At 41.8% G+C, this 19,784-nt stretch overlaps 1 protein-coding gene and 1 long non-coding RNA gene across 3 annotated transcripts in view; one reads left to right on the forward strand and one right to left on the reverse strand.

Annotated features, from left to right (window-relative positions):
• ANO6 (anoctamin 6) overlaps positions 1-19,784 on the forward strand; it is a 219,760-nt gene that overhangs the window by 30,254 nt on the left and 169,722 nt on the right. The window contains exon 2 of one of the 2 annotated variants that reach the window (XM_082349376.1): positions 19,337-19,396. The exons of the other annotated variant lie outside the window; for it this stretch is intronic. Coding sequence (XP_082205502.1) covers positions 19,337-19,396 — 60 coding nt within the window. The remainder of the gene's footprint in view (positions 1-19,336; positions 19,397-19,784) is intronic. 2 annotated transcript variants of the gene reach the window in all.
• The window catches only part of LOC309608886, a 542,507-nt gene that overhangs the window by 26,899 nt on the left and 495,824 nt on the right, over positions 1-19,784 (reverse strand). The window lies entirely within an intron of this gene.

Consider the following 19,784-nt stretch of genomic DNA (forward strand, 5'->3'; position numbering starts at 1 on the left):
CTCTAGTTGCAGTGAGCGGGGGCTACTCTTCGTTGCAGTGCGCGGGCGTCTCACTGTGGTGGCTTCTCTTGTTGTGGAGCATGGGCTCTAGGCACGCGGGCTTCACTAGTTGTGGCTCACGGGCTCAGTAGTTGTGGCACGTGGGCTCAGTAGTTGTGGCTCATGGGCTCAGTAGTTGTGGCTCATGGGCTCTAGAGCGCAGGCTCAGTAGTTGTGGCACACGGGCTTAGTTGCTCCGCGGCATGTGGGATCTTCCCGGACCAGGGCTCGAACCCATGTCCCCTGTATTGGCAGGCGGATTCTTAACCACTGCGCCACCAGGGAAGCCCTCATTGCATCTTATAGGTGATGGTTTGGTCATTGACACACCTAAATGTAAATATAAATTTGGACTCTGAGGGGACAGATTACAGTAAGGACATGATGTTTATAAATCTCTTTCTCTAAGTTAGCTTTGGGGATTTGTGGAAACCTTCACACAACAGGGAATTGTCGTGATTCTTGACTCATTCAGGTGTTTATCTTTCTCTTGAGACTTGCTCAGGAAAAAGGTTACCACTGTATTGTTCTTGCTTACTCTCTGCAGATGCTGTTAAATCAACACTTTTATCAGCCTTTTATTGATTAGCTTTTCATTAAAGACTTAGTGTCTTTTATTAATTAGCCTTTTATTAAAGGCTTTTTGTGTCTGTTTTTAAAACTGGCCCCCTTTCCTTGTTCCGTCAAAAAAATTTCTTGCTTTATTGATAGTGAGATGTTCTATAGACAACATAACATAAGTTAAGACCCTTACAGTGAGTAGAGAACATTCTATAGTTTGGGTTATTTAATGTCACATTTGTTTAATCACGTAAATATTACATTGTCGCTGGAAGAAAGTAAGAATATACAGAGGAAGAAACAAAACGATAGCACCTATAAATGTCCGTTAACATTTTGTTTATATCAGGAGTTAAGTATTTATGTTTAATAAAGTATAAATTAAATAAAAAATATTTAACAGCCGATACGGCACAGGCACCAGCTAATCAGAATGGACTGGCCTTATACAATATATACTGTCTGGTTAAAATTGGTTTGGGGTTATATCCCTCTGGATATTTCCCCGTACATATGTAGACAGTTAGCTTTCTTACCTTGGCCCCTCAAAAGTGTCCAGATGGTTTCATAGTCTGATTCTACCAACTTGAATCTATGTATAAGAAATACACAATTGAAAAATAAACTTTTGTTTATTTGTCTATGAATTTACTTTTGACTTAGCTTGTCAAACATGTAATAATAAACGATTTCCATTTAGTAAATGTAAGGTGACATGTACATCTTGTTAAAGGCAGAGCACGTCTTAGGAAAAGATCTGTAGCCGTACAGGATGTCCTCACCCTGCTCTGTCCCACTGGGCTTTCTCAGTGGAAATTGCAGGTCCAGACCGTGCATCTCATCTACCTCCAAGCCCCTGCCCTGATCCAGCTGCAGAGAGGAGAAGATAGAATTCAGAAATCTTAAACATATAAAGTTATTCATTCTTTGAAAATAATTTTTGAGAAGCATGTTGATGCCATTAGTAACGGCGAAATGTGAAATGGGGTCCATGGAAGAAGCACAGGATTTAGAAAGTTTAAATATTACTCTAAATTTGCATGTGATTACAAGTTAGAAGGTATACAGTATCATTAACAGCCTGGATTTAGATGATTAATCTCTCACAACATTAAAACGTGAAAATGTGTAATTAAGTCGTTCCTTAATGAGTGCCTTAAAAGTTATATGAACACGTTAGGTTACTTTGAATGAGTTGTTATTTTGGTTATAGGTGAGCAGTGTCATAGTTTCCTTATCTGTTAAATAAGGGGTTTAGACTAGATTATATCCGATTCCTCCCAGCTTGCTGACTCCATAATTGTATATTAATAACTCCTATAATGAGGCTAGTAATGTTTGGTTTACAATTTAGATTTGCAAAAGCTCTTCAGAACTCTCCATGTAATTATTCCAGTAAAACTCAGCAATCTTATGCATGAGTGGGTTGATGGATACTGGTTGGTACAGAAAGAAGTCAGTAGGGAAAGACTTACGAGTTACAGTTTGAAGAGCCGGGGAAGCTTCCTCCAAGATTCTGGAAACCCAAATTTGTAACACGGTTGTCCACACCTCCTGGAGGTGGGCCAAGAAGTAGGGGGAGAGAGAGGATGGGGTGTTGCTGGTCATCGCCTGGGAGGCCCAGTGAAGAGTACTTTTCCTGTCATGTTTTCATGTGGGGAACGCATGTGGCCAAAGAATTGAGGCCACAAAACTAAACTGTGCAATTGGATGTTTTTCAGTATACCTTCTTTGCTTTTACTGTGATCTGTGGGGAAATATATAACTTGGTGGGCTATTTATTTATATATGGCTTTATTTTTGTGCCTGTTGCTGTAGTTTACTGAAAGCCTTCCAAGAGTAGAGGCCACAAGATTAGAAGGAGGAGCATTAACAAGAGTCAATACGTGGTCCAGTCCTGTCTCTGCCCCTCACTAGCCTTTGACTCATAATTGTCTTACAGTTCACCAAAAGCATGCACAGATCCTAGATTTTAACTACGCTTTGCTGAAACTATGATATTATATGAGAACTGATTATTAGTTAGGCCTGAGCACTTAGACCTGAATTGATTTTTGTTTCATGGAAAGCCCACAAAATAGATAATAGTTATAATGATGGTGACAATAATTATAATAAAATATAATAATAAGCCAATCTTTATTGAGTATGTACTGTGTGCCAGGCGCTCTTCTAAGTTCTTTACATTAATGCATTTACCCCTCACAGCAGCCTTGGTTGGTTAGGTGCTCTTATGATTCCATTTCTACAGGTGAAGAAACTGAGGCACAGAAAGACTAGGTAACTGGTCAAGGTCGTAAAATTAGCAAGTGGCTGAGCTGGGAATTGAACCCAGGCCACCTGGCTCCAGAGTCCACATCCTTGACCACGGTGCAGCCTCTTTCCCAGAAGACAGGGCTACCCAGGACTGGACAAGTTTGTTGAAGGCATCAGAATGCTAATAACTGCTTTTACTTAAAGAACCAACTCGTTATTGTCACATTTTAAGTTTTTTGGGGAAAATAATGTTAAGTGCAGTTTAGTTTCAATAATTTGTTTTGTTTCTTAATTTGACTAATCAAGTGTTTATCCCACTTTTGAGTGAACATAAAATGGTGACATTTAACTTTTTTTTCACTAGCTATACTTATGATTAAATGCATTGTGGATATTTCCCAAAATTATAAATACAAAAGACGAGACCCAGTTATCAGTTGAAAATGAAGTAGAAACTGCATTATGGCCAAGTTCTTCTGTAAACAGATAAACTCAGTATATTTGAATGCATAAAAAATAAAGTTTCCTGGTTCTATGATTTTAGTGTATATTTTTATCTGAGTGTCATGCCATGAAATAATCATATTTTAAAATAACCCTGTCAAGATTTGAGTCATCAAATTTTTAACTCCCTTACGTATTTTGTAGTTTAGAACAAGCTACTTTTTAATTAAAACTTGCCACAAGTAAATATTTCTTACATTGTAGACACTAAAAATTAACTTACTGTAGTTTTTGCCTGTCCAGATCATCAAACTTAATGAAACTTTATTCCTGTTTACTAGAGTGTTCTTAATGGTATAGCATCTTTTTTCTATCATTTATTAGTTTATTTCTTTCCTCTCACCTTCCTTCCCTGATATTATTACTCTGGTATTTATTGAGTGTTTTATGTATTGGAAGCCCTTAATCTTGTTCACCTTTGAACAGTTAGAGACGATTAGCCATCATTACCGTATTTTCCCTCTTCCTGGAATTCTTTCCTCCAGTAAAAGCAGAGTGTTGCAGCAAGAAGTTGTAATGGGCATTATTCCTCAAGGAACCGTCATGGAATCATAGGATTCTGCTCAATTTAGGAAGATCATCCTAAAGTCATTTTCACTTTTTAAATTAGTTTTTATTGGAGTATAGTTGATTTACGATGTTGTGTTAGTTTCTGCTGTACAGCACAGTGAGTCAGTTATGCATATACGTATATCCACTCTTTTTTAGATTCTTTTCCCATATAGGTCATTACAGAGTATTGAGTAGGGTTTCCTGTGCTGTACAGGAGGCTCTTACTAGTTATCTATTTTATATACAGTAGTGTGTATAGGTCAATCCCAATCTCCCAGTTTATCCCTCCTCCCCTTCCCCCCTTGGTAACATAAGTTTGTTTTCTACATCTTTGACTCTATTTCTGTTTTGTAAATCAGTTCATTTGTACAAGTCATTTTCATTTTATTAAATTTTGGTCTCTACTAGTTGTGACTCCCAGTTCCGGGTGGTTATCAAGAGGGGAAATTATGACTCCATCAGTTCCTGGATGGATAGATCCTGCATCTCCTTCCGGCCCCACATCTCTCCACTATAATCTTGAAGTTATTGCCTCTCTTTTTATGATCAGGCTGCCATCAAGTCAAGTGTGTATATGTTGTGTACACATACATACGCACACATACTGTTGACAAAGATGACAAAAGATGAAGAATTCACAGTATTTGGCCTTTCCTGGCTTTATCAAACACTGCCACAGTAATCATTTCAGATTCTGGTACCTTCCTGGCTTTCTAAGCCTTTCCAGCCCTTACCTAAGGCAGTGAATGTAATTTATTTTCATATCTGTCTGTTTGTCGTTGCATTGGTACCTTGGAAGGGCTAGTGTTTTCCATTTATTTGAATGTTCCTACTGTTAATCATTACAAAATCATATTATTACTGCCCATATATAAATCAGAAAAAACAAATTTGATTTCTAGCATTCTAATGTGGTAAAAAATTGATGAGTAGAGGAAACTTCGTATGCAAATGTAAGCAACTGACAGAGAATAAATATGGGCACAAACTCTTGCTGTTATAAACATCTTTTGACCTCAGCCACCCTTTGTATAGCCCAAGTAATGACTGTTTGATATTTATTATAAAGCATATTAAATTCCATGATTAACTGAACCTTTCATTCCTCTTTTTTGTTTCAGATAGCAGTGAAAATAGATTGTTCTATTATCATTCTTGCCAGGAAAATTACAAAATGTATAAAATTATTCATAAATGTATTTTAAACTGAAGATGTATTAATGTATTTATTATTGGGTGTACTGAGCAGAAAACATTTCACATTTGAATGGCAGGCACATGGTTATAAATTCACTTCCTGCTGAATATTAATCATCAGCTCCATATGGCTGGTGCATAAACCTCTGAGAGACGACCAGGAGATGTAAATTCTTACCCTCGTCATGGACTTTTTATCTGATTTTGTTTAATGTTTAAAGTAGACTGGATGACCTTTGAATTAAAAAAAAAAGTCATTCTTCCTGAGAAGTCCAAGGGCAGGATGGTCTCAAGATGGGTTATTATTCCTTCTCCTCCCCTCTTGGCTTGTGGGATCTGGGCTCTCTTGGCCCCTCCTGTGTCTGACTGTTTCTTTCTTCTTGGTCTCCTGCTTCCTCTGCTTGACTTAAAATCCTGGTGTTACTCAGAGCACCAACCTGGATTTACTTCTGTTCTCACTCATTGTCCTCCCTTCCCCCCTCCCTCCCCTCCCCTTCCCCCCTCCCCTCCCCTCCCCCCTCCCCTCCCCCCTCCCCTCCCCTCCCCCCTCCCCCCCTCCCCCCCCTCCCCCCCTCCCCCCTCCCCTCCCCCTCCTCCCCCCTCCCCCCCCTCCCCCCCCCTCCCCCCCCCTCCCCCCTCCCCTCCCCCCTCCCCTCCCCCCTCCCCTCCCCCCTCCCCTCCCCCCTCCCCTCCCCCCTCCCCTCCCCCCTCCCCTCCCCCCTCCCCTCCCCCTCCCCCCTCCCCCTCCCCCTCCCCCTCCCCCTCCCCCTCCCCCTCCCCCTCCCCCTCCCCCTCCCTCCCTCCCTCCCCCCTCCCTCCCTCCCTCCTTCCCTCCCTCCCTTCCCTCCCTCCCTCCCTCCTTCCTTCCTTCCCTCCCTCCCTCCCACCCTTCCCTCCCTCCCTTCCACCACACAGCTCACGGGATCTCAGTTCCCCAACAAGGGATTGAACCTGGGCCATGGCAGTGCAAGCCCGGAATCCTAACCACTAGGCCACCAGGGAGCTCCCTGTTATTGCTTGCTCTATTATATGTGTTTTCTGAGGGCGTTCCATTCACGCTTGCAGTTTATAGGGTCTGGCCTGCCTTTGGACTTCAGACCCCCCTCCAGGCCATCTCCACTGGGATGTACCCACCTCTGTGCTTCCTTGTTTTCGTACTCTATTGCCCCTACTCCACCTGTCCTGTGACCGCCTCAGTCTGGTTCACCACTGACCCCAGCATTTGGCAAGGCACCTGGCGTGTAGTAGGCACTCAGAATGTGTTCAGTGATTTAATGTTCACAGTCGAACTCATTATTCCCCACCCCCCCACCTCAAAATGCACACACTGAAAAATGCATCTCTTCCTGTGTTCCCTCTCCCAGTGAATGGCATCCCCTGTCCACTTTCCCCACCTCCTCTCTCTCCTCACACCACCCTGCTGCTGCTTTTTCTCCACACCCAGTCCTTTAAATTCTGTCTCCTGTGTTTTCTGAGTCCATTCTCTCGCCTCCATCCCAAATATCACCGCCTTGGTCCTAGGCTTCTGTGTCTCTCACTGGGACTGTGGCCTTATATCTCTCAGTTTGTATTGCAGCTTTCCAGTCTTGTCTTCTCAAACCCACCTTTTTGTACCATTGCCAGATTAATCTGTCTACAGTACATGTCTCAACATGTCACCCTCCTAAACTTACAAGGCTTCAGTGAAGAAAACTGTAAGCTTTACCAGGATTGCAACATATTTAAGTAAATGGCAGGGGGTTTTGGTGCTCCCTGTCTGGGGAGACAGTAGTAAAGTCCTCGTGCTTTTCAGGTTTGTTTTTTTAGTTTACTACAACGCTAATCAGGATCCCAAAGGGAGTTTTTTGAGAAAACTGGATATAGTGATTCACTCGTCTTATAAATTAAATGAGTGAGAATAAATAAAAAAAAAAATTGAAGTGTAAGAGAGTGGTCTTTACAGTAAGTCAATGTGGTGTTGAATCTTAGCTCTGCTACGTATTAGCTGGGTGGCCTTGTACGTCTCCCTCTCTCCCTCACCACTCAGCCCTTCACTCTGTCTTCCTCTTTAAAATGGGGTTACCATGGGAACTACCTCTAAGAATTTTGGTTAGCATTAAATGACATAATGACAGAGTACATGTAGTATATTAAGCACAATGTCTGGTAGCTAGCAAATGCTTCGTAAATGTTAGCAGGATCAAAAGTACACGAAAACCGTAGTCACATACACGTACGTACGCGTTTACGTAATACATAAAGATGGTAATAGTGGTTGTTTCAGTATGGTGGGGTTGTAAATGTTTATGACTTTTCTCCATTTTCTACAACTATCATCTGTCACTTTTCAAGTAGGAAAGAAAAAAGTGTCTTTCAGTGACTTCCTACCTTTACGAAATCAATTTAAGCTCCCTTCCACCTCATTCAGTGCCCTCCATAACCTCATCCCCTCTGTACTGCTCTCTCCTCATCTCGGATAGCTTCCTCCTGCCTGCATTTTCAGTCACCCTGAATCCTGAATTACTTTGTTCCCCGTACATGCTGTTTCCTGCCTGCATGCCCCTCTGCTGTAATGTCCACTCCTAACTTTTCTCATTTACTTCTGCTGCTCCTTGAAGATTTAGCTTAAAATCACTCATCCCATCAGGTTGACCATTAGGATCCCAGTGTTAAAATTATCTGATTTTGTGTCTGTTTCCCCTCAATGGACTGTTTTTCTCCAGAATAAGGACTTTACTAGAAGCTGGAAATAAAAGATGATTAAGTTACAATCCATGCCCTTAGGTTGCTTATCATCTAGCAGGAGAAGAAAGGCATGTAAATACACGAAGGTAGTAAATGTTGCAGGATCTCTGATACAAGGACCTGCTGAGTATAGTCGTGCAGCAATAAGGTGCGATGAGACCCTCTTGGGGGCAGTGGGGGAATTAGGGTGAAGGGCTCAGAATGTTTTCATTCAAGAGTGATGCTTAAGGGCTTCCCTGGTGGCGCAGTGGTTAAGAATCCGCCTGCCGATGCAGGGGATACGGGTTTGAGCCCTGGTCCGGGAAGATCCCACATGCCGCGGAGCAGCTAGGCCCGTGCACCACAACTACTGAGCCTGCGCTCTAGAGCCCGTGCTCCGAAACAAGAGAAGCCACCGCAGTGAGAAGCCCGCACACCGCAACTAGAGAAAGCCTGCGGGCAGTAACGAAGGCCCAACGCAGACGAAAATAAATACATAAAATAAATAAATTTATTATTAAAAAAAAAAAGAGTGATGCCTTAAGCTGCTGAATAGGGGTTTCCTGGGCAGATAACATGGGGACCCGTGTTCCAGGCTGGGCGTGGGAAAACAGTTCGACACAGAGAATGGTGACAAGTTGAGTTTGAGGTGGGGTCTCCAAAGTGCTTGGCACATGATAGAAGCTCAAAAACAGTCAAACCGAACAGTATGCCCCTCCTAGTATTCCAGGTATGGGCTTCAGGAGTTTGCGAATCCCCAGAAGTTGTATATAATATTTTATGTTTATGTGCTTCTGAGAAATTTTCTGGGGAGAGGATCCTTGAATTTCACTATTTTCCCAAAGAGTTGCATGGCCTATGAAAGGTTAAAAACCACTCTTGACAAATATTCTGCCACTAGAAATGGGTGAGGTGAGGGGCGGAGGACAATGATTTGAAGGTAAACTGTCCCCATCTGGAGCTGACAGGGAGGCACCTGGGCGTTCACAGGGCAGTCACTCACCTGCTAGGGCCGCTGAGGGCCTGGTCACAGTGGGCACTGCAGGCAATGGTTCCACGCACACTTTTCTGGCTCCTTTCAGCAAGCAGGCTCATTCCTGCTTTCTGTTTGCTCCATCCAAGCCATTACAGTGTTCTTTCCCTGATAGTCAAAGCAACTCTCCAGGGCAGGAAACATTATGGGGTTGAAAGACTGGGGAGAGAATGGAAGCACCACATGTTTTACTCCGAAAATAAAGTAAGGAGGTGAACATGTGAGGGGAACAAGAAAGCAAATGCAGTAACCAAAGCAATTCAGTGGCAATGGTGTTAAAGGGACTGCAACAGCATTAACCCCCCAGAGACACTGTGGGGTCAGCTCATTCATTCCTCAGTGGCTGGTAAAGAGATGTGTGAATTACCTGACTCCTAGAATCCCGTCTGGGCAAACCCAGTGTCCTCCTCTGTCCCTCTGTGCAGCTATACTAATACCCTGTACATACCTTTGTTTAGAACATATTGCACTATGGTGTCCTTGTTAATACTCTTTTCTTCCATAAGGCAAAACTGGCTTATTTTGGAATACCCAGCATTTACCGCTCAGCTCAGGACATGTTTATTGAAAGAACACACTCGAGCTTTCTAGCCTGAAAGTAGTGGGGTTCATAGTTCAGTCTGCACAGAGGAAACCCCAAACAGCTGAAGACTTCCATCATCCTTTGCTTGGTTCTTTTCCTCCTTTGCCCAGTGAGGCACTCAAGTAAAAGAGCTAATCAAGGAAGGGAGCAGATCTTCTGCAAAGATACAGGCTGCTCTTTTGAAGGGAGAAATTTGGTGCAATGTTGAATCCGATGCAATCTCAGAAGCTATTGGCTTGCTAAACAGTGTTGATGACGACAAAGCACAGCAAGGGACAGAGGTTACGGAAGCAGACGGAGGGCACTATTGGTCACACTTGGATCTGTCTTGGGAACGCCCACACACCGCCATCAGTCGCCCCAAGTCAAGTGTCATGATTGGTTGTATTTTCCAAAGCTCAACGTTGGGATGCATGGATCAGGTGCTTGACTTGCGCGAAGCTCAGCCCTGCTCAGAGGGATTTGGAGGATCCCTCACAGTGTTGGGGGGAACTTGCAGAGGGCTCAGAGCTTGTTTAAAGGAATGAAAGATTTTACGATGGGAACACTGAAGAAGGAAGTGAAGGGTGGCTTCATGGTCTCAGGTGTGTGAAGTACACAGAGAATAGTGATTAATATTTTCCTATTACTAAGGAACAAAGAATAGGAATATTGTTTTGAACTATATGAGAACTGAATTGATGGGATAAATTAAAATATTATTGAAAATATTTTCCTTTACTCCTATCATATTAACTTTATTACTTATAGACAGTTGGTCATTTTTAGCACTCAAGTCATTTACACTGTTGCTTTCCCAGATTAGACACTCGATCGAAAGACAGAAAGGAAACCAGTGATACTGATTGAGCACCTACTGACTGCAGGCTCTGCTCTGGGTTTTCTTGCATCTCAGATTTGCAAACATCATTCCATTTAGTACCCAAGGGGCAGGTATTATTATCCCCATTTGTTTGTGGGGAAACTGAGGCCAGGAGAACTCAAGATGACAATTATAAGTGGCAGTCCTAGGTCTTTTTTATATGTTACTTCAATCCTGAGTCTGTGCAACTCCAAAGGCCTTGCTTCTAATTTATCCTTAAAAGTGGTGATTCTCATGTTTACTGAGTCTGTCTGGATGCCTCATTCTCTATGAGGCATTCCAAACTGGCCCGTCCCAGGTCCGGAAAGCCTTCACCTCTGAGAACAACTGTGCATTTGATGCAGTTTGGCACTTATATGTCCAAAACAATCATCTGTTCCTATTTCTCAGCCTGGACAAAGCATACTTACGGAGCAGCAAATTTGTAATGCATGCTTTCCAGCATTGCAAAAAGAAAAAGAAGAGAAAGACATTTCAATATAATAAAGTTAAAATTTTAACCCTAGTGGCATGCCTTTGGGTTGTCTCCACAGTGTGCAGTATCAAGGCTCATAGCAAGGTGAATGATTCTCATCCAAATTAAACCTGTTGGTAACCAAACCTTACTATCCCTGACGTCTGCTGTGCCACATATTTTTTCTGATTGTAGTGTTACACAGTCAGCTCTCTGTATCCACAGGTTCTGCATCCACAAATTCAACCAATCGTGGATCAAAAATATTCCCCCAAAAAATTTCCAGGAAGTTCCAAAAAGCAAAACTTGAATTTGCCACACGCCAGCAACTATTTACATAGCATCTACACTGCATTAGGTATTATAAGTAATCTAGAGATGACTTAAAGTATACAGGAGGATATGCTTAGATTATATGCAAATACTACACCAGTTTATATAAGGGACTTGAGCATCCAGGATTTGGGTAACTGCAGGGTTGCTGGAACCAATCACCCGCAGATACCGAGGTATGACTGTAAGTGGTCCATTGTAGATATTTTGGAAAAAACAGAAAATTGCAGATAAAACGGAAATCACCCCTAATGCTACTGCTCAAAGATAAACCAATCATGAATACCTCAGTGTGCTTCTTTCTAGCCTTCTAAAAATGCAGAATTTTATATAGTCTAGAAATACAGTATCCTGTTTTTCCACTCAACTTGCCTCGTAAGCATTCCGTAATATTTATTTTTCATTGTGGTAAAATATACAGAACATAAAATTGACCATTTAACCCAATTTCAAACGTACGATTCAGTGGCATTATATACATTCACCGCTTTTCGTATCCAGGACCTTTTCATCATCAGCATTCCTTATATTTAAAAATGCTTCACAAACCACATGTAATAGCTGCATAATATTCCACCAGACAGAATTGACGTGGAAGCCTTTGCTAGCAAACATTTCACGGATACTTATTTTGTCTTCGCTGTGAGGTAGACTTTGTGGCTGAGGCCATGGACAAAACGTGGTTTTTGCCTCCAGGATCTTAAGTCTGGTGAAGAGGTTGTTCATCAGCAGGCAGTTTGATTCCCATGGAGGGGGAACCCAGGGGCTGTGGAGGAGAGTTTAAGTCGAGGTACCATTTACATAATCATCCCTTGATGGTTGCAGATCTAACGTGTAGCAGCTTATTTTGCTGTTATAAATAATACTGTGAGATTGTTGTAGGTATAAATATTTTTTCACATTTCAGGTTACTTTATGAAGATTTTGAAAAGGGGACTTACTGGACTACTCATTGTAACAGGGCAATAAGTAGAAGTGGTTATTGTCATTTCTCAAGGTCGGGGGCGGCCACCAAAGGTTTTCATTTCCTATTACACCTGATATGCTCTACCAACTTTTTCATAAATGTGTGTCTTACTTGCATTTGGCAGGATTGTGTGAAGCGTTGGGATTGGGTAAAGAGTGTGTGCGACTAGGAAGAGCTAGGAAGGGCAGAGGCAAAGGGATTGTGGGCGAGGTCAACATTGTAGCACACGGAACGTTCAAACTGTCCAGCCGTTTGTACTCATTTCAGAGGCCTTGGTTTGGCTCAGGCTTCAGGGCTGTGCTCCACGGGGCTCCCTTCTGTGAAATTCCAGACTTGTGCACTTGAAGCCCACTGTGCAATAAAAGTAGTCTATTAAAAAAAAAAAAAAGTAACTTTATCATCTAAACAGAAACTTCTGTTCTTTTATCCAAGCTGCAAGAGACTTTTGGATATTGTACAATACTTCCCTGTTCAGACAACAGATGAAGATTCTGAGGCTTAGAAAAGTTAAGAAACATTCTGAAGAAAACCAGTGGGGTGGACAAAGAAGAGAGATTCAAACTCATTTCTCTTGATTTATCTGGCGGTCACCCCATTACCTGTCCCATGTTGTCTTAGCCTTTGTTCTTCTCTTTACAGGAATCCTTTTCTTCTTCCCACTTCTAAATTCCTTATTTTATTCTCTGCTGTTTTCTTCTAAGATGTTACTCATTTTCAGTATTGAATATGTATATGTGCTGGCTAATAGCTATCATCTACAGTTGTCACATTATGCTGGTGTGTTTGAGTTCCTTTAGTTGACTAATTTGTTTGACTGCTAACTCTCTCTTCATCTGGGCCTCATTGTTTATTGGGAAGTTTCTCTTGGCTCTGGCAAAACTAATCAGTTATGCCTTATTTTTCTCCCTTTGTGTTAGTCCCTTTGGGTAATTTTGTGGGTTCTGTTTTTTTTTTTTTGAATTAATTTTAAGAAGTAATATACCCTTCAACGAGATAGTAAATGTGGAAACCTGGTTCAGGGCCAAAGAGTAAACAGTTTTTAAATAGATCATGTATGTTGAGAATAGGAATATTAACACGGATCTCTGATGTATTAATTTCATGATGTTTGATACATAAAGGTTAGTTGGTAAACCTTTTACCATGAGTACACGTGTATGTATTTATGGAAATGTGCATGTATTTTTTTTTTATGTGTAGTAACTCTTCCTTCTAAGGTCAAGTTGACAAAAAGAAATAAAGTTAGCATTGCTTCCCATTAGACAGAATGCCATTATCTTCAGTAGAGCTTCATATGTATCTAATGACTCTAAATATAGCTCTGTGGGCCTTCTAATAATAACCAGAAAAAGAAACTTAAAAAGCCAGAGCGCCAAATGTGGTCTGAGGCTCTCAGCCCCAATATGAGGTGATTATTATGCAGTTGGAAAATCCTGTAGCTTAGATTCTAAACAATTTCTGGTAATCAATATCTCAAAATAATTCACAGAGTTATCAGGTCCTTTCATTTATGAGAGAAAGGAACAATTCCTCATTTATCTGAAGTCTTTTATGTTGGCAATTCCATCCTTAATTAAAAAGGCACTGGCATTTTCATTATGAAAATTGTTCTTCTGGATTTATACCTGAGTCTATTAATTTAGTGTTTCAAAACTGATTAGCCTTAACCCATATAGTTACTTTTATACAAAGGCAACTTAAAAATTGATTTTGGAGTACCTTGATTTTAAAGATCATTTCAGACATCTGATTTGCCTGTGTTGGTTCTCCTGTATTGATGTATTAGGTTCTGGAGAACTAAGGAATAAATGCAGTACATTCCACTCCAAAAAAGCCGTTATCATCCGCTCTTTAAAGGACTTGAGAGCCCAAGGAGACATACCCTGCTTCTGCACCTCACACTTGTTCTCTCACTCATTTCCTTCTCTGTTTTTCAGTGTGGAATAGTCATTATGATAATAATAGCAATTATATTTTCTTAAGTGCTTACTGTCAGGCCATGTGTTATGCCCAACTTTAGTATTCATAACAGCCCTATGAAGATAGGTAGTGTGATGCCCATTTTATAGATTAGGAAGCTGAGACTTTTCCCAATAGATTACATGATTAACCTCCTTTGATTAACCTTTTGATTGATTCTCTGTCATTTCTCTGGTCCATTCTGCACGTCACTGCTGGTCCCATCTGTGTTCTATAATATTCTCTTTCAGAAACACCTTTAAAGACTCCCCAGATTTCAGTCAGTCTACAAGTTGGCCCCAATTGCTTTAACGTTATATCCCATAACCTCCTTACAAGAACCTGCACCACAGACCCCAAGGTGAGCATACTGTGTACTTTCCCCCACTGTTTCCCCTGCCCCAGCTCTGGCAGATGCCTACTATGTGCCAGGCACTCTGTTAGGATCTTAGATACATAGTTCTTGCCTTTAAAACTTTATACTCAGTGGCAAGGCAGACCTGGATATATTACCTCTCCTTAGCCTTTATGTGTCTAATACCAGATTGGTTTAGAGCTCTTGCCCTTGTTGAAACTTTCCCTAACCATTCAAGGCAAAAGTGAGTCTTCCCTCCTCAGAACATGGCCTGAATGGACTGTACCAAATACTTAGCTTCAAGTTTTGATCTTCTTTTCATGTGCCTGGATCTTAGGCCACTTCTGCATTATAGAATCTGTAGGTAAAGTCTGTGGCTTTAATATCTCTTATCACTGAACTCTAATTTTTAAAGGGAGGATTGATTAATTTATAAAAATCTATACAATTTCATAAAGATATTTTAGCCTAGGAGTATCATACTTTTAATATATTGCATTGTGACCTGAGACCACATGTATTAAGCTATAAAAAAATTAGGTGGGTGCAGAAATATGGCATTTTGTTTGTTTTTTGAATTTTTTACAAACCCTGGTACCAAATCTTTTATTTTTTAAATTGATTAATAATATTACAGTTACACCTTCTTTTTCATTAGTTGTAAGCACAAGAAGAAAGCCTTTTGAATATAAGCCAAGCCTTTAAAGGACGCTAATAACATATCTTGAGCTCTATTCCTTTGAGTTATGGGATTTGTTAAGTAAAAGGTAAGTGGCATAAGCAGACTGAGTCCTGACTGAGATAGGAAACCTGTTCTAGTCCTGGCCCAGGTCACTAAATGGGGTAACCCTGATCTAGTCAGAGCATCATGTGCCCCAATTTATTCACATGCCAGATGAGGCCATCTTCATCACAGCAGACATAGTGGGGTTTTGACCCACTGAAGACTTTTGGGCGCCTGTTTCCATGTTATGTTAGTTTGAATTTCACCCATCTATTTATGTATATACAGACATCCCTGGGAGATAATTGTGGGTTTGACTCCAGACCACCATGATGAAGCAAATATCTCAACAAAGCAAACATCGCAGTAAAGTGCGTCACAAATTTTTTGGTTTCCCAGTGCATATAAAAGTTAAGTTTAGGGCTTCCCTGGTGGTGCAGCGGTTGAGAATCTGCCTGCTAATGCAGGGGACGCGGGTTCGAGCCCTGGTCTGGGAAGATCCCACATGCCGCGGAGCAGCTAGGCCCGTGAGCCACAACTACTGAGCCTGCGCGTCTGGAGCCTGTGCTCCGCAACAAGAGAGGCCACGATAGTGAGAGGCCCGCGCACCGCGATGAAGAGTGGCCCCCGCTCGCCGCAACTGGAGAAAGCCCTGGCACAGAAACGAAGAACCAACACAGCCAAAAATAAATATAAAAATAAATAAATTAAAAAGTATTCGTTATCTGAAATTAAAATTAAAAAAAAAAAAGTTAAGTTTACACTATACTGTAGTCTATTAGGTGTATAATAGCACTATGTCTAAACACACAAGGTACATACCTTCATTTGAAAATATTTTATTGCTGAAAAATGCTAACCATTATCTGAGCCTTCAGCAAGTCATCTTTTTGCTGATGGAAGGTCTTGACGTTGACGGCTGCTGACTGATCAGGGTGCTGGCTGCTGTGGCATTTTCTTATCATAACAGCAATGACGTTTGCCACATGGCTTGACTCTTCCTATCACTTACTAACTGGCCTAGTTTCAATATTGTGGTGTCTCAGGGATCAGGGAGGCCCGGGGAAAAGGAGTGGGACGGGGAACAGCTGGTTGATGGAGCAGTCAGAACACACACAATATTTATCAGTTAAGTTTGCTGTCTCATGTGGATGCAGTTCGTGACGCCTCAAAACAATTACAATGGTAACACCAAAGATGACTGATCATAGATCACCGTAACAAATATAGCAATAATGAAATAGTTTAAAATATTGTGAGAATTACCAAAATGTGACACAGAGACATGAAGTGACCAAATGCTGTTGGAAAAATGGTGCCAATAGACTTGCTCGATGCAGAGTTGCCATAAGCCTTCAATTTGTAAAAAACAATGGTATCCGCAAAGTGCAGTAAAGTGAAGTGCAGTAAAATGAGGAATGCCTGTACTGTGTTAGTGTACTAGGGCTTCCATATAAAATACCAGACTGGGAGGGTTAAACAACAGAATTTATTTTCTCACAGTTCTGCAGCCTGGAAGTCCAAGGTCAGGGTGTCAACAGATTTGGTTTCTTCTGAGGCCTCTCTCCTTGGCTTGTGGACACCACCTTCCCGCTGTGTCCTCACATGGTCTTTCCTCTGTGTGTGAACATCCTGAGGTCTCTCTGTGTGTCCATATTTCCTCCTCTTCTAAGGGCTCCAATCAGATTGGATTAGGGCCCACTCTAACAGCCTCATTTTAACTTCATCAGTTCTTGAGAGGCCCGTTTCCAAATATAGTCACATTCTGATTTACCAGGAGTTAGGGCTTCTACAGATGAATTTTGAGGAGACATAGTTCAGCCCATAATATCTATTTAAAATAACATTCATTTGTTTTAAATTATATATAGAGAGACTAGTACAAAGAAGAAACCAAAAATAGCCTTCCTAGTTAATGCCTATTATTTAACAGCAGTGGGGTGGTAGGTACTTGAAAAGATAATTCAGACTGTATTGAGGGTATAAAAGGAAGAATGACACTCTCCTAGCCCCCTTCTCCTACACTAAGGCAGCTTCTTTAAATACATTTACATGCATGTTTACTATACAGAGTCCAGGAGGCTTTTTTCCTCTTGTCTTCATGTATCGTACAAAATACATATCTCTGGGTCTGCACATGCTCTGGATTGGCCTTCTTTTAAATGGCTACATAGTATTCCGTTGTGTATGTACGAGATTTTAATTTAACTAGTCACTTATTAATGGGCGTTTAGATTGTTTCCAGCCTCCTCAGCCCCCCACCAGCATTATAAACTATGGAGATGCATTTCTTTTTAATACCCATTATGGAAAGAATAGTAATGGCCCACCTAATAAAAATAACTGGCATCCGACTTTGGTGACGATAGCCGTTGTTTTTCACCTTCCTGTCTCTTGGTTCGTACTGGAGTTGTTGTTGTGAAAGGTGTTTGTCTTTCTTGCTCTCCAGTCCCTGACCATATGCCAGTACCGCTCCTTCCTGCATAATGTGAAGGAAGGGCCTCCCTGGGCAGCCTTAGGTCGTCTCTGTACAGCGGTCCTTCCTCCTCAGGAAGAAAGGCTCTCCAAGTCAGCAGGCATAGACTATTTTTAGTTAAGCAAAATCGTCTTTCTTGTAAGCATTGCTGTTTCCTTGTCCACACCGACATGTGCATCCTTTCTGGCTGCTTCGACCCTTAGGAGAGGGGCAAGCTTTCTAATGGCATGCAGGCATTCTTACCGCTAATCAAGACTTATAGCTGAGACCAGGACGCCCAGACGCTCACTGGATTTGCAGACCCTCTAAGCTAACAGCAGCAGCTCCAAGATTAAGTGCAGTGCAGGGGCCCCAGCCCTGTTGTCCAGGCCGTTCCTCCTTCCCCAGGCCCAGCCTCTTAGTCACAGGTATTATCTGGCGTTATTTTATAAGCTGCGTCACCATGCAGATGTTCTCTTCTGAAGAATTACTTTCATTTCTGACTCATTTCAGGAAATGAGGCAGTTGATCAGAGGTGTTCTTCGTTTCCAGACCTCCGGAGAGTTCATTTTCTCCTGGGATTTCTAACCACATGTGGGCAGTCCTTTATTTACCCAGATGTGAGAAATAACAGTAATGAACAGCCCTCATCTTAAGGAGACCTTACTTCCCTGAAGAATCCCATGTGAGGGCCCAGAGGTGGCTTATGCTCTTATTAACGTAAATATTTCTGAGGCTTTGGTTTCATGATGCTTGTAGACATGCTGTGTGTATGAGTTTGGTGCTGCAGGCAAAATATAATTTAGCAACAGATTTAAAAGGTAGTCTGGAGTGTTTCTAATTACTGTTTGTTTAGTTCACCATTGCCTAATAAGTGGATTTAAGTAACCTTGGGGGTAGGGAATATAATGTTCATATTACAGTCAACCACGCAAATCATATTCGAAGTATTGCAGAGAACACACCATGGAGTCACTTTATAGATGTAGTCCTTGGAATTTTGAATTTAGAACTGAGAGCATTTTGGAGTGGACCTTTTCTACCTGTCATGCATCAACATGAATTATGCACATGTACAAAATCAACCCTACTGTGTGTTACAACTCTATATAAAATCCATCGGGGGCTTTTGGCACTCAATTCTCTTTTTAATTTGACATAAGAATTCTCATTCTTATGGGAGAAACTGGCTTCTCTTTCCTTCCTTTTCCCATCTTTCACTGGCCATATAGGAAACTGAAGTCGTGAGAGGGCCTAGAAGAGTGGTTCTCAACCTGGGCTGCACCAGGGAATCAGCCTGGGAACTTTCAAAAATACCGATGCCTGGGTCCCACCTCCCCAGAGAGTCTCGCCTAATTGTTGGCAATGCAGCCTGCACTGGGAAGATGTTATTGTGCACTAAGGGCTAAGAACCGTAGGCTTGAGAGCTCATCTCAGCCCGTGGTTCTCAGACTGGGCTGCAGGCTAGCATCACCTGGAAAGCTATTGCCCAAAACACTGCTGCCCCACCAATTAAAACCACATTTTGGGGGGAAGGATCCAGGATTTTTAGAAAGATTCCAGATGATTTCTGATGCACAGCAAGGGTTAAGGTCAACTGACATAATCTAACCATTGCATATCATAGATAAGGAAAAGGAGAACTAGAAAGGTCAAATGGCTTGCTCAAGGTCGGATCCTGGTTGTTGCAGAAGCAGGTCTGGGACTCAGGTCTGATGCCTCTGACTGGTCTTTCTACTGCCTAGCCTGGCCCCCTTATATTTGTTTGTTGTATTTATTGATGCCTCCTCATCCTTCAGGTGATGATCCTGCCTCCAAGAGGCCTTTAATGGCTCCTGCCACTCTCCCATCCAGCCTGGGTAAGATGTCCTTCCTTTATATTTGAACCACCCTCCTTCCCCTTCCCCTTGGACTGTCAGCTCTAGAAGGACAAGGCCTATATCCTTTCAGTAACTTGCTGGCATGTAATGGGGACCTAGATAATATTTGTTGAATTGAAATTCCCTAACTTTTTATTCACCAGTTAGCCCACATGGATTGCTAAAAATAATCCACTCCTTTTGAAAGTAGCTTCTGAGAGCAAATGTTTTTGTTACCTGTCGACCGCCCACTGTGCTATGGGTCAAGATCTCATACACAAGGAATTCCCACCCTTGCCTTCCAGGAGAGAGAGTTGAGGGGGCAGAAAAAAAGTTTATCAAGGGGATTTTGATGACAAAATAATGAAAGCAAGATTTCTGTGACTTT

This window comes from Balaenoptera borealis, assembly GCF_965194805.1.
Source record: "Balaenoptera borealis genome assembly, chromosome: 13".
NCBI lineage: Eukaryota > Metazoa > Chordata > Mammalia > Artiodactyla > Balaenopteridae > Balaenoptera > Balaenoptera borealis.